Source organism: Solea senegalensis, linkage group LG2 (genome assembly GCF_019176455.1).
Source record: "Solea senegalensis isolate Sse05_10M linkage group LG2, IFAPA_SoseM_1, whole genome shotgun sequence".
NCBI classification, from domain to species: Eukaryota; Metazoa; Chordata; class Actinopteri; order Pleuronectiformes; family Soleidae; genus Solea; species Solea senegalensis.
The window spans coordinates 1,951,604-1,977,915 of record NC_058022.1 but is presented as its reverse complement, the minus strand read 5'-3'; the positions used below and the strand labels follow the sequence as shown (position 1 = coordinate 1,977,915).

The window sequence follows — 26,312 nt, the reverse complement described above, 5'->3', positions numbered from 1 at the left end:
TATTATATGGAACATTTATTGAAATGTTTTAATGACATTTTTCTCATTGTGGTTGCATAACCAATAACTAATCATGACCTAATGATCCACATAATATAATATGTATGATTTTTCATTATTTTCTTGCTCATATGAACCAAATTCTTCACCTTTTAAGAAAAATATCAACACATATGACAAATAATGACAAAAACAAAGAACAACACATATCAAATATCAATACAACAGCATAAGGGCAGTTTATTTGTTTTTAAAATGCACACAGACTTCATTCTCTCACAGGCAGTTTTTCAACATCTCTGACGTCGGCGCTTTGATTCTGCAGCGACGACAACAAAAGCTACTGTAGTATGTGGCAGAGAAGAGCACGAGTTAAAAAAAGAAAAGAAATATTATTAGAGCAAAATATCAAATTACGAGACACACAAGGACACGTCAGTTACTTTGTCTGATTTTAAAAAAACGCAGCAAAGTTCTGCCAAGTGCTTTTTTCTGATAGTTTATCACTGATTCTATGAAAAAAAAAATTTACCTTTTAAATTAAAGTAAGAATGGAGGAATAACTAACCTTTCTCAGATCATTAATTTGACTGTTATTTACAAATGGAAGCCCTCAGTTTACAGCAAGTCATTCGATAAAATCCACTTCCATTGTTCTCCTGAGCTCCTGATATTAAAGGGGCAGTTCAGGTTTTTTGAAGAGTTGTTTTATGAGGTTCTGAAACAAAACGAAACAAAACAAAAGGCCCTCACCTCATCAAATCTTCACAAAAATACGTCTACGATAAACTAAGAATATAATCACTGCTTTATCTCATTATTAGACAACCTTTTATGACCATAAACTCATGTTTGTGTCTCTCTTTGTAAACCATTAACTCGCAGCACCAAACCCCATAGAGAAAAGCAACGTTTGTGACATCACTGCACACAGGAGTTGTCCATCCATGGCTGCTTCTGTCAGAATGTTCAAACATGTTGTTGAGTGAATTTCGGTGTTTAATAAACTTTGTTCAGATTTACCTCCGTGACACAAACTTATTAAACGTGGCAGACGTAGACCGGCAGCTACTGTGTACCTATGAGCTAAAAACACTCATTTTCTCTATGGGATTTGGTGTAAGAGAGCGAGCGGGCGGTTTACCTGTAAGAATGAGTTGTTAGTTTAACACATTTTTTTAAGGTGTTGAAGACTCAAGTAGAAGTAGATTTTAAGAGTTTTTTTGGTATAGATTGAAGCTACTAATCATAGATATGTGTTTATATGAGTTTAATCTTTTTTTGTGGCCTTAGAAAAGACTTTTACATGAACTTCAGGGATTTAGCATTTTTACTTAATGATAAATAACATCTTTTCTTGTACGCAAAGGCCACGAATTACACGCGACTTATTCTAAAGTCAGCTTTTTTCTGTGTGTTCCCTCTGGAGAGTGACTGTTTGTACCTCATACAATCACAATTCAAAAAAACAAACCTTGAACTCTCACTTCAGTAGTTTTTCCTTCATAAAGACTAAAATATTGACATCTTTTGAACCAGTTTACAGATCCCCCGTCAGACGGGTGAGAACATAAACGCTACATCTGTCGCCAGCACACAACACAACACTCCTCCGTCTGGGTTACGTCTCGTTCCTGAGGTTTGGAGCTTTGAAATGTGTGATTTTCATGTATTTATACTGAAAAATGACAAAGAAAGGATGCAGGTGAATGCACGCGGGGGGGAGTTCCTGCAGAGGACACCAAGAGGGACGCCGTCCATTGTCAATGTCACTTTAACGCAAATCTGTAAAACTCTTCCAAAACATTTCCACAATATTAATAATAATAATAACAACACGCACACCAAAGGGGACAGTGGCTTCTATTCTGCTTCTACTCCGGCTTCTGGGTGCGTGCAGTCAGGCTCCAGAGGCTCCAGAGGCCCCTGACGCCTGGCACTGGATGTGAGGGCAGGCGTGAGCCCTGCCTGCATGCTACAGTAACACTACCTCACACACGACCTCATGCACTCACAAACCCTTGTGCTACATTCGCGTCCCCTTGTTCACATCGACGGAGTCTTTTTAGGGTTCAGATGTCTGTAGTTTGGCAGGAGTATGAGGTTCTACACATGGATACGAGGTGGTCAAGAGTCCATACAGAGTCAGTGTAGATCGTGGTGCTCAGAGCCGGTGCCTGGATTCCTGGCTGAAGCCGCCGGGCGATCCTCGGTTGCGGTGCGGCTTGTAAGAGTCCTGGTACGGGTCCTGGTAGTCCTCCTCCACCAGAGGCGAGTGGTCCCGGCTGTGCTGCGAGCCCGACGACAGGCGGTTGCGGTGCTTGCGCGCACGCTCGTTGTGGTAGTTCTCGTCAGCCGGCATCAAGCTGCGGCGCTCCACGGGCGCGTGGTCGGCGGTCGTGTGGTTGCTGTTCCGGTTTCTCTGGGCCTGAGAAAATGAGAGACATGTTCAGATTCTATCAGCACAGTTTGACCTGGAGATTCTCCTGAAAGAGCCCTTGTTTTTGGGTAACATGTCCTTGCCGACATTTGGAGTAGAAAATCCGACTTTTCAAATAGAAAATCTGACTTCTCGAGTAGAAAATCCGACTTTTCAAATAGAAAATCTGACATTTCAAATGGAAAATCTGACTTTTCGTGAAGAAAATCTGACTTTTCGTGAAGAAAATCTGACTTTTTGTGAAGAAAATCTGACTTTTCATGAAAAAAAATCGACTTTTCGAGGAGAAAATTCGACTTTTCTAGAAGAAAATCCGACTTTTCAAGGAGAAAATCCGACTTTTCAAATAGAAAATCCGACGTACTGTAGATGGAAAATGGAAACTCGTCTCCCAGTTTCCCCCTGAAGCCAACCAGAAAGTAAGAATATATTAAATAGCCACCAGGGGGCGACTCTCTTTTTGAATGAAGTTTCAGCTTCTACTCGACGTCAGTAAACATTGAATGGTGTCAACTCTTCTTCCACCGAATAAACTCAGAAGAAGAAGAGTTGGTATTTTGTTGGTTGGTTACGTGTCTTTGCTCAAGGACACATATCGACTTAGCAGAGCCAGGAATTGAACCCACAACCTTTACAGTTGAGAATACTTTCACTTGTAAAACGTAAGCCTGTGCACCTGAATGGCGGCAGGATACGGAGACAGCGCGGTGGAGCCCAGATTGCGCCCGAGCAGCGGGTTGAGCGGCGGGCTGAGTGACGTGTGCGTGGCGCGCCAGTACGCCTCCAGATACTCTGCCAGATGTTCGCAGGCGTCTTCCAGCTGGTTCTCGTCCAGAATGATGTCAAACATCTCCTGAGGTTAGACAGGAAGACAGACAAGTGAACGTGACGCTGCAACTGTTCACTTTCCGCGAACTTTTCCACATTCATGGTTGATGTGTGAAACTTTTCTCCTCAGATCGCTCCTCCCTTTCCCATGCGTTTGCAAGAACTACGGTGGCCTTCACATACCAAAGAGGACGTCATTCTCCTTCTTTATTTGCTTTTCTGACATCAGAGCAGGGAGTGACATCACCTCTGAGTTGGCCACTGATGATCAGTGGCGTCATCAGATAAAAACGTAAACAATAACAATAAAATCCAACTTTTCAAGTAGAAAATCCGACATTTCGACTTGTGACAATAACTGGAACGTGTCTGCTTTCGAGGTGCGAAACATGTCCTTGCCTAAAGTAGAACTATTCCGAGGTGAATACAGTCACTTATAAAACATACTTAAATGGTGGTACATTCTGTTAGACACTGGACCTTTAAAAGTTTTAACAGTGAGTTCTACTCACAGAAGGACACTGTGACAGTTTCTCAGCAGCAACGAGCTGCACATTCAAGTGTTTGCTCTGAGATTTCCCTCTGGATTTGATCAGCCGCTGCAGAACCTGAGGGAAGAAAACATGAAGATGGATTAAATGCAGACTACAAAGACTGATTCAGGCCAGACAGGCCTCGTTATCAGCGTCTCCACTCCTGTGCGTGACAAAGACTCTCACAACATCAACACATCCTGAGTTCAGACTGAATTTCCCCAGAAAAATAAAAAATCAAGCTCGTAATGACTCACGTTTTTCCAACTTTACATAAAATTCAAATAAAACTTAATCTATGTTTGACGTATTTCATACCAAGGTAGAAACCGAAGCTTTGACACTTAAAAGAAGAAAAATCTACACGATCATAAGTGAACACAAACTTAAGAACATGTTTTTCCACCTGTAAACTAAAGCTTGTGTCGCTTTGTAAAGCGCTCACTCTCCCACACCAAACCTCATTTTACATCCCAGCTCACAGGAGCTGTTGATCCACTGCTGCCTCCATCAGTTAAGTTCAAAGTGTTCTTCTGTGACTTCTGCGTATGAAATCCTTTTCATCGTTTCATCTACGCGGCACAAACTCGCCACGCGTGTCAGCAGTGGAGCAGCAAATTGATGTTTTTTTCAGTGGAGTTTGATGCAGGAGAGCGAGCGGTTTTGAGAAAGTGACGCAAACTTCAGTTTCCTGTTAAAAGCGGCTCTTTCACAATAAGGCGAAGCCGTGAACATGTTGTGATGATGGCGCACGGATAAGCCGGAGAGGATTTTTGATCATGAAATCAGTGATTTTCTGTCGTCTCCAGTCTCCACCGTGTTTTCCCTGAGCTTGTTCCGTGGCACAGGGACCTCACGTGACCGTGGACCTTACCTTTGGTGAGGACACTTTGACGTGGACGATAATGGGGGCTAACGAGGTCTTGATGAGCTGTGCAGGATGGTTGATGGTGTCTGCGTCCAGCACCACCAGCTGCAGAGACCGGGCCAGCTCAAAGATCCTCTCGATCTCGCTCTGCACCTCCGCTGCGTCGAGACGACAGCGAACAGCGACGAACACGAGATTTAATGATCGTTTTAATAAAATGACACAGAGGAGAGACATGCACGCGACATGCATTTACCGAGGCTGGAGCGCGTGTTGGATCTCTCAATGATGGCCCTCTTACTGGGGTTGTTCAGTACTGACCTCTTGGCCAGCGATATGTCAGCGGTTACCCTGGTGATGGAGATCCTGCGACAAACATAAACACGTCATAAACGCACGTCAATCATTTCCTCAGCATAAAAACTCAGACGCTGCTTACCTCCCATCAAACTTGTGCTTCAGGAAGTCGAAGAGTGCTTTCTGCATCATGTCCGTCACCTGCAAGGAGGACGGACATGATGAGGACGAGAAGAAGAAGAAGACGAAGAAGAAGGGGAAGAGGAGCGTGTGTAGATCTTTTTTTTTTTATCTCCTAAAAAGCTTTGGTGTGGCGCAAATTATACTCTGATTCTAATTTCAAACAGGGCTTCACATCTCCAGACTGGAGCAGTTTACCCAGAAGGGGGTTACCATGGCAACACCAGAACGGGGAGGCGAGGGCTGTGATTCCATGACAACTGACTCCCACCTCCTCCTCTTTTAATGTTTGTCCTGAGGCTCCAGTAGTAACTGATGAAGGCATGAGTCAGCGCAGCCAAGAATAATACTAATGAGAATAATAATAATAATAATAACTATAATAATAATGAGAATAATAACAATAATGATAATAGCAATAATAATAATAATAATACTTTTTAGTGTGAGTTTGTCTCATGTCTCACCTCATAACCTTTCAGAGACGGACCCACCAGGACGACCGGCCTCATGGAGGGAACCACGTCGTAGGGAGGGACGTGTTCAGTCTGCAGGGATAAAAAAAACATGTACATGTAAAACATTTATATATAATATATATATATATACTGTACATACATGTATCCTGAAGTCTCCGCCTCCAAAAACCTCATAAACATAACTTTAGTGACATTTAAACTTAATGATGTTTTTGTGCAGTTTAAGTTACAACAGAGCAAGACCACGTGATTTTTACTGTGTTTTAGTGCAATATTTATCTCAAGTGTCGTTTGTGTTTTTACTGCAGTTTGACGTAACAAATATTGTATCATATCACACGCTTTTGTATTGAATCATTTTTATACTGCACTGTATCTTATCACATTGTATTTTACCACATATATCACACAACAGTGTTTTATTGTATCGTATCGTACTATATTTTATCGTATAACACTGTATCGTAAAGTATCATATTGTACTGTAGCGCAAAATATCGTATTGTATCGTAAAATATTGTATCATATTGTATTGTATCATAAAGTATCGTATCGTAGTGTATCGTAAAGTATTGTATCGTATCGTATTGTATTGTATTGCACCAAAAAGTGTGGTACCCTATTGTATCGTATCATATTGTATCGTAAAGTATCATACTGTACTGTAGCGCAAAATAACGTATTGTATCGTAAAGTATCGTATCATATTGTATTGTATTGTATCGTATTGTATTGAATTGAATTATATTGTAAAGTATCGTATCGTAACATATTGTATTGTATTGTATTGTATCCTAAATTATCTTATCATATTATACCATAACTTATCGCATAAAACTTTTTTATTGTAATTTTATTATATAATTTTGTATCATATTACATTGTATCTCATTGCATAACACTGTATCTTTTATAAACTGTGGCCTCGACAACTTTGATTAATAGCAGGAGATAAAATAGTTACAAGTTATTTTTGACCCAGAAGACAAACGTGATTTATCACACTCACCACTTTCTGCTTCTGCTTTCCTGAAAAAAAACGAGAAAAGTCCGAGTGAGCACGTGCAGCACCCTCGCCTGAGATTATCTTCAGATGCTTTAAATACAGTAAATCCCACTCACACACAGAGCAGACCATAGATTAATGAACAAACCTGCAGAGTTGGGGTTGGGCTTGAACGTTCCCGACACCATTTCCCCGAGACTGGAGGAGGAATTCCCGCTAGCTTTATTACTGCAGAGATGACAGAGGATGGTGTGAGAAGATGAAACCAGAGGGTGGCACTCTTTAATCCTGACTACATCACCATAGCAACGTAGGCCTCATATACACAGAAACAGAAGTTTCTTCATATGATCTTTTCCCCCTTTTTTCGTCCGTAAACATGTAAACAGGCATGTTTTCAAAAAAAATCCCCTGAAACAACGCTGCAGTACCTATGCCAGGCCTGTGTGTGGTGCTGCAACGCAGAGAGAGAGTAACACCATAAGAGAAGCAGTAGCCTCAGAGAAACCAGACAATATCTGTCTGTGACTTCACTTCGTCTGGAAAGGACGTGGTTTTGGAAAACTTCAGAATTAAATTTAAGTTTATAAAGTTTTAAAAAATCAAACTGACCAAACCATCTCCAAAAAGAAGAAGAAGACGAAAAAGACACAAAAGAGGAGAAGTGGTTGTCTACACAAAAACGTAAAGGTAGACATTTTCCAACTCTGGAACGCATTTTTTAAAAACGCAATTTTAAAAAATGCAATTTTAAAAAATGCAATTTAAAAAAACGCAATTTTAAAAAAAGGTTCCACGTCAATCCAAAGCTCATTTGATTGAACCAGCTTGAAATCTGCCATAAAAAGCACCAGACTTTCACTAAATCAGCCTGGTTTGACACAAAAGGAACTCTGTGTGGACCGAGGAACCTTCTTCTTCTTCTTCTTCTTCTTCTTCTTCAGCTTCTTCTTCTTCTTCAGCTTCTTCTTCTTCTTCTGTGCGTTTGAATGGAGAAACTGTGTTTGAAGGAGCTTTGAAATGATGTTGAAGAGAAGAATGAAGGAAAGAACAATTTTGACTTGACAAAAACCCACGCAGACACGAGGAGAACGTACGTCCAGAAGGACAACTTCAAACTGTAGGGGGCAGCATTGCACCTCGTAGTGCACAGTGTGCCAGAACTTCTCCATCTGTGGCCTGGATCCAGTCACACCTCTGAGAGCTTGGACCAAACTTCACACCTCCGTCTTTCATCCACCTGACTTCCTCTCCATCTGTTCTTCAACACTTCCCCCCCCAAAAACCCTCCTCCATCCTCCATCCTCCATCCGACACCCTGTGATCTTATTTAATCTTAATTTAATCCTCTGCACAGATCTTCACTCACCCGGGGAAGCGTCCTCTCTTCTGCTCCTGCTGCACTCGGATGTTCTCCAGCTTTAAAGGACTCGGGATGAAGCCGATGTCACATCCTTCCTTCACCAGGCGGCCGATCCACCAGTCGTTGTTGTACTTCTACAAAAACAGGAAGCAATGAGTTCTGTGAACGTTCTAAACGTTCTACCAGACTTCTGCAGCACATGATTATCATCATCTCAATGTTTGCCAAACGTCCTGTTTACAGCTTTTCATGGGTCAATGTGATGATTATGAAGGACTATAAATGACATGATAATGAATGAATGAATGAATGAATGAATTAATTAATTAATAAATGCAGTCACACATAAAGAAAGCATAAGAAGCATAAATATTATATCGAAATTATGAGAAAAAAGTCGCATTTTTAGATAAAAAACCACTGATGACGTCACAGAATCTCTATCAAAACTCATTAGATTTTGTAAATAAAAGTGAAAAGTTAAGGCTCATTTTTCAGTCAACTTCCTTTGAAATGGACCTCGCCCCCTGGTGGCCATCCACTATATTCTTACTTCTAGATTGGCTTCAGTAGGAAACTGAAAGATCATGACGATCAAACAGAGGCACAGAAAAATAACAACAACAAAATCAAGAAGAGTTAGACACTGCAGCTTTAAACACACGTACACAACGTGAAAGAGGAGAAATCTCATTTTTAGAAAAAGATCTGCTGATTTCGAACAATATTTACCCTGTAATCTATATAGAATAATCTGATAAAGAAGACGTCGTTGTTGTTGTTGTTGTTGTTGTTCTTCGTCTTCTTCTCCGTCTTTTTCTCTCTTTGAAAAGACTGAATCTCACCTCTTTGATGTGCAGGAAGTCCTTGGCATCAAAGGAGACGGCGGTGCCGGCCACAGGGACGTCCTCGTCCAGCGCTCCACAGTAGCTGACGTTTGTCCTCACGGCAAACGCCACCGCTTTAGTCTGGAAAACAGAAAACAGAGAGAGAAGAGGCTGAAGAAGCTGTTGTGAGACTAAAATAAAGGATTATCTTATCTTTTACCTCATTTTCTACCTAAACACACCTGTGATGTTCATTCCACGTCTTTGACCCTCACTCCCATGTGAACCACACCTGCACTGACCAGTCGTAGCCACTGGAGGGCACACTACCATTTATTTTTTCACAGTTTAACCCTCTTATGAGCGTTGATTAACAAAACACTGACTGACCTTTGCCCTCTCGAGCTGAACAGTGGCCTGCTGCTCCTTCTCTTGCCGGCCGCCCTCCTTCTCCTCCTCCAGGGACACATCTGAGTCTGACGGTCGGCTTGTGTACGAATCAGCTGAGCCCTGGAGAGCGGTAGAGGGACACACAGGGACACAGAGGGACACACAGGGACGTCAAAATATTAATAATAAACAACCTTGTGTTTCAGAGATTAAACTTTAAATCAAAGATACACATGATCCACCACTTCCTGTAACTGAAAATATGGGATGCCAACAGGGAGTGAAAAGGACCCGCATCACTTGTTGACATCACCGTCAGACAAGCTTTTCTGGCGGGAAATATACGTTTGTTCACCGCTCTCCCCCCTGCACCAAATCCCATAGAGAAAATCTGTGATTTTAGTGTCACGGCACACAGGAGGTGTTGATGCACCGCTGCCTCCATCACAAAGTTCACATGTGATAATTGGTCAAATTCTGTGTTTGAAATCGGTCGTTCAGATTCACCTCAGTGACACAAAGTGACCACACGAGGCAGCAGTAGACCAGGAGCGCCTGTCCCCCCCCCGAGCTAAAGTCACTGAGTTTGGTGTGGGCAAACAAGTGGTTTACAAGCTTCAGTTTCCTGTTGGAAAACAGTCTAGAGAAGTGTCTAACATGTATCTTAGCCAATAATCTGTTGTATATAATAATTTTAATAGACATATAAAGCTATATATCTGAGCCCCACCTTAAAACCCCCCTCTGGTTCCGCCTCTGTGTTTTCAGTGCACATTTAATTGTTTATTTTGAGGTCATTTTTGTGCTTTACTAAAAAAAAAAAAAACTGTGTCAAAGGAGGAGCAGGAAAGACACGTTTGTTATCTTGTCTCCTGTATGGAGGGCCCAAAAGTGGGCCGCGAGCCTCGGGTTTTACTCCCCCTCCTCTGTTTTTCCAGTCACACACACACACACACACACACACACACACACTGTTGCTCTTTTTTCAGTGCGTGTGATAAAATGAGACGTTGCTGCTCGGTGACAGAAAATCACTTCCTCCCTCTACAGCTGAGTAATCGCTACATGAGCACGAACGTCGTCGAGCAGGTACGGTGTCACAGTGTCTGTGAAGTGTACACATGAGTCTCTGCTGCAGAACCCTGTCACCAGTGAGATGAAGGAGTGAATGATGACACTGCTGCTGCTGCTGACACCGACCGTCTCCATGATTCATCGGCCCCGCGGTGTCACTAACCCGCCCGTCCACAGTCATTTGTGAAGCTATCTGTTTGCCGCCGTGTCTCCGTCCATCTGTCATCATGTCCAAACGTGTCTCTGTGTGTCATATTTTTCATCTTTTACACGGATATAAAAAAAAAAAAACACAACAAACCGTCCACAACATCCAAACTGAGATTTACTACAGATTATACAGATTATTCTCAATCTGACCCCTTTAAACTGACAGGTATTAGGGCCCGAAATCTGTCACGGAAGTCGGGTCGCGAAAAATGTGATAGTGGCACAGGGCACAAACCCCGTTTGTAGCCCCGGAGCTCTATAGCGCCCCCAAAAGTCGGGTTGAAAGAAAAAGTGGCCAAAATTGTGTTAAATGCTAATTTTTTGTCTAAGTCGCACATAGTTTTTTCTGATTTTAACCAAACTTGGTACACTTGTTGCTCTCATGATTCCAAACTAATTTCCAATGTACTTCCATTAGCTCCGCCCACCCAGAAGTCGGCCATTTTGGAAAAACAAAAAATGGCTAGTCTACTTATTTGAACAAACGCATCCTAGCACGTTTGAGCTAGCCGCGTCAAACTCGGTCCATGTGTTCTAGACACGTTAATGATTAAAAGTTACCAAAACATTTTCTCTACGACAAAAGTTAACGCTAAAATGGCACAAAAAAAATTAAAAAATTCCACTTTTTGAAAGCTTTAGCATAAACAAAATGACATGAAATTTCTCACAGTTGTCGGATATGACGAGTCATTTTATATTTAATTTGGTTTTTCTTTTCTTTCATGACTTCATTACTTTACATTAAAGTGCTTCATTGTTTTTAATGTATTATTTGCCAGTTTTAAGGTGCTTTCTATGCCCTTTGTTACCATCAGACATCACATGACTTGCAGTGAAACACAAACACGAGCCAGCTTCACAAACAGTCAGATAAACCTACATCCATGTTCCTTTGACAGCACAATAACGTAATGTTGACAGTGCGGCAGGTGATGCCGCGTCGTCCTTGTGTCAGTAAAGAACGGCACTGAGCTCAGGATATCATGTTACATACAGTATGTACATGTGTGTGTGTGTGTGTGTGTGTAAACACTGACCTCACACACAACAAAACTGCCTTTAAAGTGAATGCCACAGTTTCTGTGAACCAGCCTGGACCAGGATCTCACTGAAAACAAGGCCTGGACCAGGATCTCACCGAAAACAAGGCTGTGTGCAGATTTTAGCCTCTGAACAACACACTCACTTTATAAAATCTACACTTGATTAAGTCTACGGTATCTTTGTAAAGCGCTCACTCTCCCACACCAAAGCCCATAGAGAAAATCAGTGATTTTAACATGACAGCACACAGGAGCTGTTGATCCACTGCTGCTTCTATCTATAAGTTTAAATGCGTTATTGAGTGAATTCGGCATTTAAAATATTTCGTTTGTATTTACTTCAGTGACACAAAGTGACCACACGAGGCAGCAGTAGACCAGCAGCTCCTGTGTCCCCGTGAGCTAAAATTGTTGATTATCTCTATGGAGTTTGGTGCGATTTACAAACTCCAGTTTCCAGCCAGAAAAGGCTCATTAATGACAAGATAATGTTATGTCATAATCATATTTATACAGTAAAATAAAAGTTTTAACAGTGTTTTGCCTTTTTTTCTACAGTAATATGAGAAGTTCTTCAGCAGAGTCTGACTTTTGGTCACAAATTAAATCAGTTAATTTAGCAGAATCTATTCATTAGCACCAGGAAAAGAATGGAAATCATAATTAAACTCCTGACTGAAGCAGTTTCTGCTCGTCACTTTTTTCTTTGTCCTGCAGATTCAGCCAAACGCGATCGAGGGAAAAAAACTAAACAAAAAAAACCTGGGCCTCAGCACAAATGTGTGTGTGTGGAGCAGATGACGGCTCAGTGTGTGTCCTGACACACACACACACACACACAGGCTACATATGATCCGCTTCATTTGTCGCATGAACATTTCATTAAAGAGCAGAACATGAACGATGGAGCTTTGTTTGTTACAGCAAGTACTAAAATATACTTTTATAAATAAAGAAAAACACATAATATATAAAATCATCCTGTTCTGTTTGTCCTGTTTATTAAGGCTTTACAACACATAAAATAGCATCACAACATTTGTAATAAATAATAAATTGAATCACGCCCCATTCAAAAGCCCATAGAGAAAATCAGCAATTTTACTACTTTTACTTTACTTTACTTTACTTTATTGCGATTATTTTCTTTCGGCTTCTCTCTCTCTTACTCTAGAGCAGGGGTGTCAAACATACGGCTCAGGGGTGTCAAACGTACGGCTCGTGGGCCTGAATCGGCCCTCTGGAGGGTCAAATCTGGCCCTCAGGATAAATTTGTGTACATAGTAAATTTAGGCATAAATTGTTGTTGAAATTGTATTTATTTTTCTCAGGTTGTTCATAATATGTTCTGTCAAAAGAATTTTTACTTCATTTAATGTGAAACAAAGGGAAAGATTTGGAGTCCTCGTTGTTTAAAGGTTATTATGCTATTATTTTACTGAATTTACCCCTCAACTAAAATGAGTTTTGCAGAGATTATTAATCCAGGCTTTGGGATGGACTAGAAGACTAGGATTACACTAAAATGTGACACTCAACTCAGAGGGTCCAATTAACCCAATTTATTTAAGGGGGGGCAATGGGAATTGAACACCTTGCTTAAAAGCACTAAAGGCCACTGACTTGTTGAGATTTGAACCGAGGACCCTCCACTTACAAGCCGCCTTGTACCCATGACCTGCTCTCATAGTATTTTTAATGTTTTATCACTTCTATTTTATCATATACTGTATATCTGACGTGTTTTACTTTTTAAATTGGCCTGTGAAGCTAAAAACACGTGTGGATGAGATTGAATGAAATTCACTCACGGTCAGGGCCGGCTCTTGGCATAGGCGATATAGGCGGTCGCCTAGAGCGCCATCTGCTGGAGGGGCGCCGCGAGGCGACTAGTGACTAGTATACAGTCACTTTTGAGCGCGACACACACGCTCGTGGACACACACACACACAATCTCGCCTAGGGCACAAAATTAGGTAGAGCCGGCCCTGCTCACGGTGTAAAGCTCACAGGAGGAGGAGGAGGAGGAGGAGGAGGAAACATGCTTACCAAGGTTTGTTTGACATGAGGACTAACACATGATGTATGGCTTTTAAAATTGTGCCGCGCTCATCACTTTCCTCTGCAGACAAACGCCCGCGTTCAGCAGAAACAGATGTTGTTTTTTATTCCACGATGGCGATCGTGTTTATGACTCAATGTTTTAACGTCTGTTCTCTCATTAAAAACATGAAAGTGTATCAATAACGTATAATATAAACATGCCAAAACATTGATACAGTAAAATATATATTATATATGATGTCGCATGTATCGACGTTTTTAGCGTATTATTTTTTTTGCTGCACATGGCACCATCTAGTGGACTGAAATGTCAATTATTTTCTTTTTCTTTTTCTTTTATGCTAATCCACAAAAAGTTTCACTCTCAATAGAGTTGTTGTGTGAGTTTATCACAATAAATACTATTTGTTTTTCTGTTAAATTTCTGGGTAAAAATGAAAGAATTGTAAAGTTTGGAAATGAAAGTAAAGTATTAAAATGGACATGTTGTTGTCCTGCTGCTGTGAGTCTAACGTCAGGAGCATTTACCACATGATTTCTAGTGAAAGGGGGGAGGGAGAAGGTCCTATTACATATCAATAATTCAATGAAAATAAATGTGTGAGTGTGTGTGCAGCAGAGGATTTGACGTGCAGTGAGTGTGAGAGGGTGAACAGCGAGGATTAATGCGAGTGTCCGCAGCTTCCAGGCTCCTCCGCTAACGATCCGCCCAGAGCCCGGGGAGTCTTTCCATCTTTCCACCGTACAAACAACTCTTATTTACTGCCTCATTACAAATGGAATCTATAACTGGAGAAGTGTGTGTGTGTGTGTGTGTTATTACTGATTTACTCACAGTAATAATAATAAATGAACTCAGATCTTTCTTTCTTTTTCGTTCTTAAACACGGAATTGTTTTCAATTATATTTTATTAGAAGAATCATTTATTATTTAGGTAGCTAGCTTGTTAGTTGGTTAGCTAGCTAAATCGTTAGCTAGCTAGTTTTGAAAAAGTGATCCGTTTCTAAAAAACATGATTTGTTTTTTTAGCGTTATAAAGTAAAAACTAATAGAATTAAAAAAATCATTAAAAGGTGTATGTTATTTATAAAAATATTTATAAAAAAATTTCTTATTTAGCTTGCTAGTTAGTAAGCTATTTAGTAAGATAGCTTGCTAGCTAAATCGCTCGTTGGTTAGCTTCTTAGTTGGTTAGCTTCTTAGTTGGTTAGCTAGCTAAATTGTTGTTTATTTAGCTTGCCAGTTAGCTAACAAGAAATTTAACTAGCTAGCTTTGAAAAAGAGAAAAACTTAGTTGGACTGCGATAAAGAACTTCAAACTGTGGAGGGGAGCATTACAGCGCTAGGTGTACAACCTGCTGGAAATTAATATAATTGTTAGAAGAAGCTAGCTAGTTATTAGTGTGTGGATTAGTGAGTTAGTGAGTTAGTTAGTGAGTACATTCATTTAGAAAGTTTGTAAGTGGCAGAAAATGTCCAATGCTGGAAACAGCAACCATTCAAAGATTCAAAAATATCTTTTTTTACATATTTTAATGACACACACACACACACACAGTGAGTGAGTGAGGTAGTTAATATATCAATTTATACAAACGTGTGGCATTAAAATTTCCAACTAAACATTAAATCTAAATGAAATTGTCTTTGTATGACTTGCTAACGTTAGTTTGTGTGAAGTGCAAAAACAAAAAATGTCATTTGGAACAAGTTGGAAACAGTAACTGTTCAAAAACATTATTTTACTAATTTAATCTCCCACAGTCTCACACATAGACACACACAGAGACAGACAGACACACGCACACACACAGAGACAGACAGACACGCACACACACAGAGACAGACACAGTGAGTTGTTTATGTGGTGATTATCTGCGAGTGTCAAGTGTCCAGTCTTGACTCTGTCGTGTCACACTCGTGTCTTATCTGTCCAGACGCCAGAGCTTGGTCGTCTGTCTGTCCTCTCATCTCCATCTGTCCTCGTCCTCTGACCTGCACTCTTATCAGAGGACGGGATAAAAGTCTAAAAGCAGTCGTGTCTCTATTTTCACTACGTCCACCGGGAATCCATTATCTCTGTCACACTTAAAGCCACTGGAGATTGTTAAATATGTTTGTTTGTTCTCGTGTCGCCCGGTGACACTCGAGTTTTTCACAGTTTGCCATCCAACCAAAGGAAATCAGCACAAATAGAAGACATGTGACTTCCTTAAACGTCCTCATGTTCACACATCAAACAAAATCTGTGATTTTCATGAAAAAACGTATCAAAATGATGAAGATTTATTGGTGAAGTTAAAGAAAGGTCTTGACAGATTCTGGCTCAGTGGGATTCCCTCCCTCCTCCTTCCTTCCTCCCTTCCTTCCTTCCTTCACACTGTAGCAGCAGCAGCTTCTACATCTATTGATTTTTTCTCTGCCACTTTGACCCATTTTTATCCAACGGCTGCTCGTCAATAATCACGTTTTGCGTCTCTGTGACAGAGACAGTGTGTGTGTGTGGGACCATTTATCAACAGTACAGTCAACTGCAGAGTTTACTGTTACGATACGATCATAAAAACATACTGCCATACGTGTATGGACAGATATTGTGATGTGATACGATGCATTTTAAAAAAAAAGAATTATGAAAAACAAAATATAAATAAAGATAAAAGATTTTTGGGGTGGCAGAATTTCCCTGCCCTATGTAACATTTTTGTAACGTTAATAACATGGCAATCATTTGTAAAAATGTTTGGTAACACAATTGTTGTGCAACAGTACCAGGTTCACGTAGCGTTACACCGACCCACTTTTGTATGTACAGTAAAATGGTAACATTTTAGCATGTTTTGGTAACATTGTTTTTAAGTCAAATTGTTGTAACAGTACTAAAAAGGCTTGTTATACATTATGAAGTGTTATCCTGTAAGTAATGTTTCTGTAACATTAGTATCATGTTTTTGTAAGTTTTGTAAATGTTTAGGTAAAATTACATTGTGTAACATGTTAATGTAACATTGTGGTTTTACCAGTTGTTTTTGTTCCTTCATTTGCAGGTTTTTGTAAAATAACAAGATTTGTTGGGGTTTGACGATCTGTAAAAAGGTTTTGTATCATTACACTGTGTCACATATTTCAATAACTTTACAATATTTGTAAAAATGTTTGGTAAAACAATTAATTCATTGTTGTAACAACAGTTACAGTTTTGTGGGTACAGTAACATCAGTAAGATGTTTTTGGTTTAAAATGTTAGCATTTTTACAAAATCTTGTAAAGAAAAATGTATGTAAAATTATTGTAACAATGTAACAATCATTAAGTAACAGATTTTGGTCCTGTAAGTTATGTTTCTGTAATTTTTTTGTAAAATTACAAGTTACATATGTAAATGTTAAGTTACATACGACATTTTTAAACATTTCCCTTGTTACAAAATGTTACAAATTCTCTGTAATGTTATGGTGAAAGGAGTTAATCTATTTTCTCTGTAACCAAAAGTTTTCAGAAAACAGTCGCACAAATATACATATATACATTTTCTCAAAGCTGCTGAGGATTCTCATGACAGGAAACCTTCCTATCGTCACAGGTCTGGTGTGTCGGAGGTTTTCTCTTCATCCAAACACAAATTTACTTGTGAAAAGTCAAACAGCTTTGCGATGATTCGCAGATCGGCCGTTAAAGCTTTCATATGAAGACAATCTAAACGTCTGTTTTAGGGGAAATTCTTTCAAAATATAAGGATTTTTTGTCAAAAAGGAAATATATTTTTCTTACTGAAAAGGTGGGGCGAGTAAATTTCACTCTAAATCTTTTCTAACACACATTTTACATCCATCAAATACACAGTCTTTCTTTTTTGGGATATTGCAAATATTGGTATTTTTTTGGAGATTAATTTGTGCAGCAGCGCTGGTCAGAGGCAGAGGAACGCAAGTGTTTTCTTCTCTTGTGGCATTAAAGACGTCACAGCAGCAGCAGCAGCAGCAGAGTCACACCACAGTGTGAGATCATTATCTGCCTTTTTTCTTCAGAAAATCCTCATGATGATGATGATGAAGTGTGAAGGCTACAGAGGAGGAAGATGCTGCTCATAAACTGAGCTTTAAGGAGCTCAGAGGAGCAGAAGATCAGATCAGAGCAGACGCACACACACACATGCAGGAGAAAGTGTCTCCATGGAGACCACGCTCACACTCACTCACCGCCTCCGAGTCTTCGAATCCATGCAGGTACAAGTTATCGTACATGGAGGAGCGGGGGTTTCCCCAGAGCTGCTCGTCAAACGCAGCAGATCAAGATGTTCCAGAGAGGACGGATGAAGAAAAAGAGAGGAGGAGCAGCAGCAGCAGCAGGTTCTGCCTCCACATGAAGAAGCTCCAGAGCAGCAGGTGGACAATAGGAAGGAGGAGAAGAAGAAGAAGAAGGTGTGGTGGTGGTGTTGTGTTTCCCTGATGCTGCTGCTTCTGGAGCTGCTGCTGCTGAAGTGGAGGCTATTGCCCTGGAGTGGAGCGAGCGCTGGGTCCCATCATCATTATCACGAGGAGGCGTCAGACTGCTTTGTCTCCAGAGGCAGAGCATCAGCAGCAGAGCATCAGCAGCAGCAGAGCATCAGCAGCAGAGCAGCATCAGCAGCAGCAGAGCATCAGCAGAGCTGGCTTCATCTCATCTGCTGTGCAGGCTTCACCTCACAGCAGCCAATCTCGTCACTCAGTGCCGGCCCATGACAGAGGAGACACGCTGCGTGCTGATTGGCCGACGCAGGCTCCAGTCAGACAGTGACTGTGGGTGAGGATGAGGAGGAGGGGGGATGTGGACTCAGATCAGAGATCTGAGATCAGATCTTTGATTTTAAATCTAAAAAAATCTCCCACAATGACTTGATCACAGTGAATGTTTAGTTCAACCACATACAGTCCCAGTGATTTATTTTGAAGTGCCACAAGGGGGCGCTGCATCTTCCTGGTCATTCCAGGACCTCCTGATTATTTTCTTATTTTACTTTGAAATGTTTTCACACAAAAAAACTAAATGTGTACTTACGTACATAGTGCGATTATAATATTTGGCCAGTATTTGTTGGCATGAGATTTATTTGTTTTTACATTAGTGGCTTGTTTTTGTACGAAAATATTATTATTCATATAAGTTTTGGTTAATTAGTTATAGTTCATAAATGTTTATACTTTTATAGATTTATAATGGAAATAAAGACGTATAGTTTGTTAATTGTGACGTTTTTGTCACATATTTTGTGACATTTTGTTGTTGTTGTTTAACCATGACAACATTATGGTGTTTTTGTTCACAATCACATTTTGTATCAGTTTTTTAATTCATGTTTTCTGTAACTTAACAACATTTGGAAAAAAAAAAATTTGCTTACGTCAGTTATGTTATTGTAACATTTGGTTTCTTTTGTGTCCATAAAATAGTTTTCATGTGTATCATCTTTGTATAACTTGAAGAACTAAAAAAGAATAAATACATTGTGGGCGTGGCCTCCTAGAGAAAAAACAGCATATGTCAAAAATGTGGTTTAAAGCAGTTAAATATACAATAATTTAGACACGAGGATCAAATCCAAGTGAACTCTGTATTTGTTGCTGCTGCACGTCTTTGTTATAAAAGAAAGAACAACAGCGCCCTCTCCTGACCAACTGTGTTACAGCAGCTACACCTGCAAAATACTGCGGTACATCACTACTGTAAATCATTGTCTTTATTTCAGTGAGGAAAAATCGAATCCTGTTTCCGATTTCAGAATTTAATTCTTATTAAAACCGAGTTTTAGGGAAATGAGTTGAGTCGGTTTTTGCAGGAAAGGTTGTTTTTTTTTGTTTTTTTTAAAAAAAGAAGAAAATTTGGTTCAAAGAAGAAGAAAAAAATGAGATAAGATAAAGAAAAAGAGGAAAAAAGGTGAATAAATGTAACATTCTTCATTTCAGGTCCGTGAGATTGTCACGCGATATATTTTATGAATATTAACACGACATTTGTTGTGTTTTGTCGCGTTAAAATGTCGCAGTGATGCCGGTTTCTGTTGTTGTTTTTGTTGAAGAAGCTAAATCTGAATTGTTGTGTAATGTAAATGTACAGTTTGAATATAAGTATAAATATTAATTACACTCACTGTATCACTGTAAATCAACCCATGTCATAATCCACGCTAATATTTCATATGCCTTTGAATGTGTATTATTGTCGCATAAGTTATGGCTGTTTCTGTTCTTTTATTAGTTTAGTGTGGAAATGTAAATCTCTTTATTTGTAACGTATAAAAACATGTATTCTCTAATGACTTCCTCTTATCTTAATCATGATTGGTGCATTTATCCTGCAGAATAACTGCAGTGATTTGTGCTGCTGATGAGACAGAGAAATAAAAACGTGTTTTTTTTTATTTTTTACAGTGGAGCTGCAGATTTCCTGTTTGATCAACCTTCTGGGTTTGACCTGCAGCGATGAAGGGCAGCGGTTGCTATGGAAACGTGGAGGGGGGAAACAAAAGACGGCCCGGCCCCCCCACACTCTCCTCCCCACCTGATGACGACAACGACACAGATCACAGCGGAGGAGTTACAACGACGACAACGACGAGGTGTTTTCTTTCATTTCTTCTTCTGTCTGTTTCACCTCATGTTGTTGTTGTTGTTGTTGTTTTTCTACTTCCTGTGAGTCACATGATTACTGAGTGACTTCAGTCTTTACCAGGTCACAATTACTCTGCGGTAAAAGTGACTGAAATAACAAAGTCATGAAAGAGTTTAAAGCTACAGTCAGTAACTTCTCTTTGTTTTTCACGTAACATTTATTTGCTGCTTCCTTTATGTGAAAACAGGCAAAACTATCAGAGGGGCATGTGTTGTTGTTGAGTACCTTAAGATTCCAAAATCTACTTAAAATTCCAAAATCTACTTAAAATTCCAAATTCTACTTATTGTTCCAAAATCTACTCAAAATTTCAAAATGTACTTAAAATTCCAAAATCTACGTATCATTCCAAAATCTACTTAAAATTTCAAATTCTACTTAAAATTCCAAAATCTACTTAAAATTTCAAATTCTACTTAAAATTCCAAAATGTACTTAAAATTTCAAAATGTACTTAAAATTCCAAAATCTACTTATCATTCCAAAATCTACTTGCGTAACAACGGTCTGTTGTACAAAAACAATGCAATCACCTCGTGTCATGAGTCATGTTTCTCTCACCATGACTCAGCCTTTTTTTGACTGCAAACTGAAGTTTGGAAACCTCTCACTCTCCTGCACCAAACTCCATAGAGAAAATCAGTGATTTTAGCCCCCGGGTAGCATTGAGCGACACAGGAGCTGCTGGTCCACTGCTGCCTCGTGTGGTCAGTTTGTGTCACTGAGGTAAAATGAAACAAAGATTTTCAAACACAGACGTGACAAAATAAACACATTTGAACTGAGTGATGGAGGCAGCAGTGTATCGACACGTCCTGTGTGCTGTGATGTGAAAATCGCTGCTCTTCTCTATGGGGTTTGGTGCGGGCAGACTGCGCTTTACAAACGTCCCTTAAGAGAAGCATATTTTGAAATTACAATATCTGGCACCAGGACGATGATAATAAATCACCATATTTATATTTAGTCCTATTTGTGTGTGACCTACATAGAGGAAGAGGAGGAAGAAGAAGAATGCAGCAGCAGCAGCAGCACAGGTGTGGTCATAAATCACCTGTAGTGATTAGATTTGACAGACTGTCAGCTCGAGAAACCATTTACGACCTGATTCAGTTTGATTTGACGTTAGTGTATTTCCTGAGAGACGCGCGGTGTGAGCGGAAACTGTGGGAGGACACCTGTGTGTGTGTGTGTGGGACGCAGGTAGCCAATGACAAAGTGTCCTTGTGCGTGGACTCTGTGGCCTCTCGGTTCCCTTGGTAACTTGTTAGCGGGATGTCAAAGTCCAGTGTGTCGTGAATCACAGGAGGGAACTCACACTCTCACAGTGGTACAGGTGGAGGGTGGAGAAGAAGGATGAATAATACATGAGTGTGTGTGGCAGCAGAGCGGACTCCAGTCCCACTCTGATACAAGAACAATAAAGAAAATCAAGGCCATTGATTCAGGAAACTCAGTGAAGTTGAACTTTAATGACGGGAAAACTTCGAGTTTTAGTCGTAAAGGATCAGAAACACTTGTATTTCCTGTATTTCTGACCCTGTTATTATTTTTTTTACTCTGTACACTTTCTCCAGCCTAATTGCATTGTTCATGCTCTAACGTAGAGGTTCTCAAAGTCTGGGTCAGGGACCTACAAATGGGTTTGGGGTCCCCAAACATTTTCCCCAACCTTCAAATTTAAAAATTCATTACAAATCTGTGATTAATCACAAGTTGTTTTGTTGTATTTTTAAAGGTCTAGAGCAGCGGCTCTCAAACCTTTTATACCAAGAGTTGAGTTGGATTTTCAGACCCTTGGATGAAACCACAGGCTCCTTGCTAGCTTTGCAAAGCTAGTTTTATGGTTAGCTTTACGACGCTAACTGTACAAAACCAGTTTTACAAAGCTACATTTTCAATTAGTTTATAAACTAGCTTTACGAAGCTAGTTTTACAAGGCAAATTTTACAAAGCTGGATTCAAAACTAGCTTTACAAAGCTAGTTTTACCAAGCTAGCTTAAAACTGGATTTAAAGCTAGAGCAAACAGCACCACAGTTTGTTTTTTCCAGCTTGTCCTTACGTCTCACGTCTCTAACAAGTGGACTCACCTGTCTGAGGATGAAGCTGGTGGAGGTGGTGCTGCCGTCAGACCTCTTCAGTCGACTGCGTCTGGAGTACGTCCCTCTGTTCGCCTGTGAAACCAAAAACCAACACAAATAAAGTTTATTTTCTGTATTTATGACCCCGTTATTATTGTACCTTCACGATATTTATCTGACTTTTTTTCTCTGGAACACTTCCTCCAGCTCTTTTAAAGTCTAAAGTCTGGGTCAGGGACCCACAAATTAGCTGCTTTTACGACCTTTAAAATAACATGCATACAACCAAGATTTAACTGATTTAACTAGCATCTCTTTAGCAATTCAAAATAACTATAACTTAAAGTGCAAAGATTGAAAATTAGTCGCTACAATTTTTATTGTTCATGGTTGTAACACAGAGGCTCTCAAAGTCTGGGTCGAGGACCCACAAATGGGTCGCGGGTGATTTTTTTTGGGGTCCCCGAACACATTTACAGAATTTTCCCCAACCTTCAAATACAAATGTATTTTTTTTCTACATTTGAAATAACATGCACAAAATTGAAATTGAGAATTGAATTGTTTGTTGCTCTTGTCATGATTTAAGTTTGCCGTCAGGTTGTAGAAAGTTTGGTAAACGCTGGTCTAATGTAACGGTGATTTTTAAGCTGCTTTTGTGTTAGTACATTTTAAATGATTGTCTTTTCTATGATTAAAAAAGGACATTTACGTGTTTTTGGTATCAAGTGACTTTTTAAAATATAATTTTTTTATCCATACATATTCTCAATAATCAGTAAATCAGTAAAATCAAAGAGCTTCTTCATCAGCAGCTCGTCTTCTCCACGTTAACAAGATTAAATGCATTTAATAACTGCTGAGATCTTTGCATTAAAAAGCAATTGGACATGTGTACCTAATAAAGTGGCCACTAAGTGAATAACAACATATTATTTTTCTATCTAATCTGTGAGAAAGGATATTTAAACCTACATATATATATTTTAAAATAAGGCTTAAATAAGACGTTAAGTGGCCTCAGAATGAAATACTGGTGTAATTTTTCCCCTTTGCTTCAGCTCATTCATCATTAGAATGAAACTCCATCAGGAAATGTTTTAATAATTAAACACTATTTCATCCTTATTCTATATTCTGTCAGAAAGTGACTGATGACGATGACGATGATGAGGATGAGGATGAACAGAAGAGATCTTCTCTTTCTTTTTTTATTGGATTTGTTTTGGTGGTAAATGTTGTGTCGTTACCTGGAAGACGGGCTTCTGCAGCGCCTCTCCAGCCCCGTGTCTGGTGTAGATGTGTCGGGACATCTCGGCCAGTTCGTCGGTCCAGGGCGGAGGTTGCCTCTCGCTGTTGCTCCACTGGAGCTGGAGCTGCTTGTCCGGCAGCGGACAGTGAAGCGCCGGCTCCAGCTTTGCTCCGGAGGAGGAGGAAGAAGATGAAGACAATGAAGACTATTGCAGCAGCAGCAGTGAAGTGTCCTCTTCTGTCTCTGCAGCGGATGATGAAGTCCGTCCACAAACTGCGATGCTGCTCCTCCTGAGTCCTGACCCTCCTCCTCCTCCTCTTCTTCTTCTTCTTCCATCACCACCACCACCATCATCATCATCACACGCAGGGCTCCTGAAGTGGTGATGCGTTCACGGACATCGCAGAGCTTCCGAATTCGCAGTGTCTACACAACATTTGAGTCCAAAAGTCAAAGACTTGAGGCACCTTAAATTAAAAATACAGCAAAAACCTCCAGAGACCACGTCCAGATTCTGAAGATCCACATTAAATATAGAACATTGAAATTAACAACAGGCAACATAAAAAAAGTAACAATTCTCACCTTAAGTACAAAAAATGTCCACCCCTGAAAATATGCTATTAAAACGATTAAAACAAAGATTAACTGATGATTAAATTAATTGTTTTGACAGGTTCTTAGTATGTTCAGCTTCTTAAAGGTGAATATGTTCCATTTTCTTTTGCTATATATAGTATAATAATAAATCACTTGTGGGGAAAAATAGACATTCAAAAATATCATTATTTTGGGTTTTTTGGAAAAAACAAGCACATTTTTCTACTTTTCTTGACATTTTATGGACCAAATAAATAATTAAAGCAGAAAGTTGCAGCCCTACACTAAACATTACATATGTATTTTTTTCTAATACATATGTATTACATATACACATTTTTATACTTCAAATACCATTTTACACAAGCAAAAAATATTTTGGAGGGATAACTCATCCATAGAATAGAACATATTGATTTTCTCACTCTTTGCACCTTAGGTGCCAAAAATGTCCCAGCCACATTAAACAACGTGTTGGTTTGTTTTTTTCCACCTGAAGTGAGTTTGATTTTCATAACCAACATTCATCCATCATGATCATAGAAAAATGATTCATTTTCAAGATAAACTTTAACTGGTTATTTAAAATGTACTTTCATTTTACTATAACTATGAACTTTAAAGAAGTTAAAAAGTTTGTGTGTTTTATGGTTTTCTTTGCTCCTCCTTTTTTTAACCCATTTTATGGCCCAAACAAAGGAAAAAAAGACATTTGTGTTGAGGAGACATGCAGCCATAAAAACACTCACACCACCTGTATTTTTTTTTTTTATTATTATTTCAAAGAATATTTATAGTTTGTTTGCTCTGTTACAAAAGCAGTTTTAAAATCCTGGATAAAGAAACTTATTCCTGGAATAGTTTAAATATACATAATTACACATATATATATCCAGCGGATTCAGAGACTAAAATTACTCGCCAAAGTTCTACCTGTGTCGTTCTTTTGATTCTTTTTCCTACAGAGAAACAAGGCATCCAGTGGTAAATAAATGTTTACAAAGCTAAGGTGCGAAGTCCAGGTATTTTACATCTAATAATTCTGTACAGTGCCTTGAATATGAGGCCGGTAAAAGAAATAAAGACAGGTCTGGATTAGGTTTTTTCTCTATGGAGCGACTGCAACAGAACGGTCGCCTCTACCAAAGAGAGTGAAAGAGAGAGAGAGAGAGAGAGAGAGAGAGAGAGCGCAAACAGCGTGGTTAAAAAAACAAAAACAAAATAATTACGTCTTGCTTCCGTTTCTTCGCGTCAACAACAAAATATTTCTCAATCTTTTCCGACATGTTTGTTCTTTTTTTTTTTACATTACAAGCGAAAAAACCCCAGACACAAACAATCATCTGTGAAACCACGTGAATTACACACGTACGTACGAAGCCTCCGATAAGAAAAGTACACACAATATTATTGTGTGTATACCGTTGAGAAACTTAAAAGTGACAGTTCAGGGTTTGTTTGTTTTTTTGAAGCATGGTTGAATGATTGTGCTGTGAGCGCCCCCTGCTGCTGAGAAACAGCTAATAAAATCTACATAAGGTTAAGTCTGCAATACCAGAATAAGAATAGGTTACTGATTGACAGTGTTTTGTTTTTTTTGCCTGGGAAACTGAAGTCAGTGCCATGTTCTAAACCGCTCACTCTCTCACACCAAACCCCATAGAAAAAAATCAGCGATTTTAAAATGACAGCACACAGGAGCTGTTGATCCACTTCTGCCTCCACACGCGAGTTCACATGAGTTATGTAGTGACTTCGGTATCTGGAATCCTTAATTCGAGTCTACCTCAGTGACACAAAGTGACCACACGAGGCAGCAGTAGACCAGCAGCTCCTGTGTGCTGTGACGTTAAAATCGCTGATTTTCTCTATAGGGTTTGGTGCAGGACAGTGAGCGGTCAGAAAAAGGCTGTTAAACGGTGAAATAAAGCAGGCAAACATATATTTTTTATCTTTTGGAAACCTTAACCTTAATTAACTTGATCAGTTTGAGAGTGTGAGCTGTAAAACAAAAACCCTGAACTATCACTTTAAAGTAAACTACTTAAAGATTCTGCTTAAGGAAAGAAACAGAAGAGATGCACCATCACGTCAGATTAATAAACACACAACAAGATCAAC

General features: G+C 39.5%; 1 protein-coding gene across 2 annotated transcripts; it reads right to left on the bottom strand.

Moving 5' to 3' along the window:
• Window positions 1-214: 214 nt before the first annotated feature.
• Window positions 215-24,323, bottom strand: cacnb4a (calcium channel, voltage-dependent, beta 4a subunit). 2 transcript variants are annotated; one of them, XM_044019147.1, is made up of 14 exons: window positions 23,590-24,323; window positions 22,349-22,432; window positions 9,212-9,331; window positions 8,840-8,962; window positions 8,001-8,128; window positions 6,780-6,859; window positions 6,635-6,654; window positions 5,614-5,694; window positions 5,109-5,167; window positions 4,926-5,035; window positions 4,676-4,827; window positions 3,781-3,876; window positions 3,117-3,293; window positions 215-2,428 (listed from the first exon to the last, which is right to left on the bottom strand). In XM_044019147.1, the coding sequence occupies exons 1-14, from the start codon at window positions 23,650-23,652 to the stop codon at window positions 2,165-2,167; spliced, it is 1,557 nt and encodes a 518-aa protein (XP_043875082.1). In that variant the 5' UTR covers window positions 23,653-24,323; the 3' UTR covers window positions 215-2,164. The 2 variants fall into 2 exon arrangements, with proteins under 2 accessions (XP_043875082.1, XP_043875083.1); XM_044019148.1 differs by lacking the exons at window positions 22,349-22,432; window positions 23,590-24,323 and adding an exon at window positions 17,808-18,217.
• Between the last annotated feature and the right edge of the window lie 1,989 nt (window positions 24,324-26,312).

Coding starts and splice junctions, on each gene's coding strand:
- cacnb4a (XM_044019147.1), bottom strand. CDS start 23,652: ATGTCCCGACACATCTACACCAGACACGGGGCTGGAGAGGCGCTGCAG. Junction 8,129..8,839: donor ACTTCCTGCACATCAAAGAG/GTGAGATTCAGT, acceptor CTGTTTTTGTAG/AAGTACAACAACGACTGGTG. Junction 6,860..8,000: donor AAGAGAGGACGCTTCCCCGG/GTGAGTGAAGAT, acceptor TCATCTCTGCAG/TAATAAAGCTAGCGGGAATT.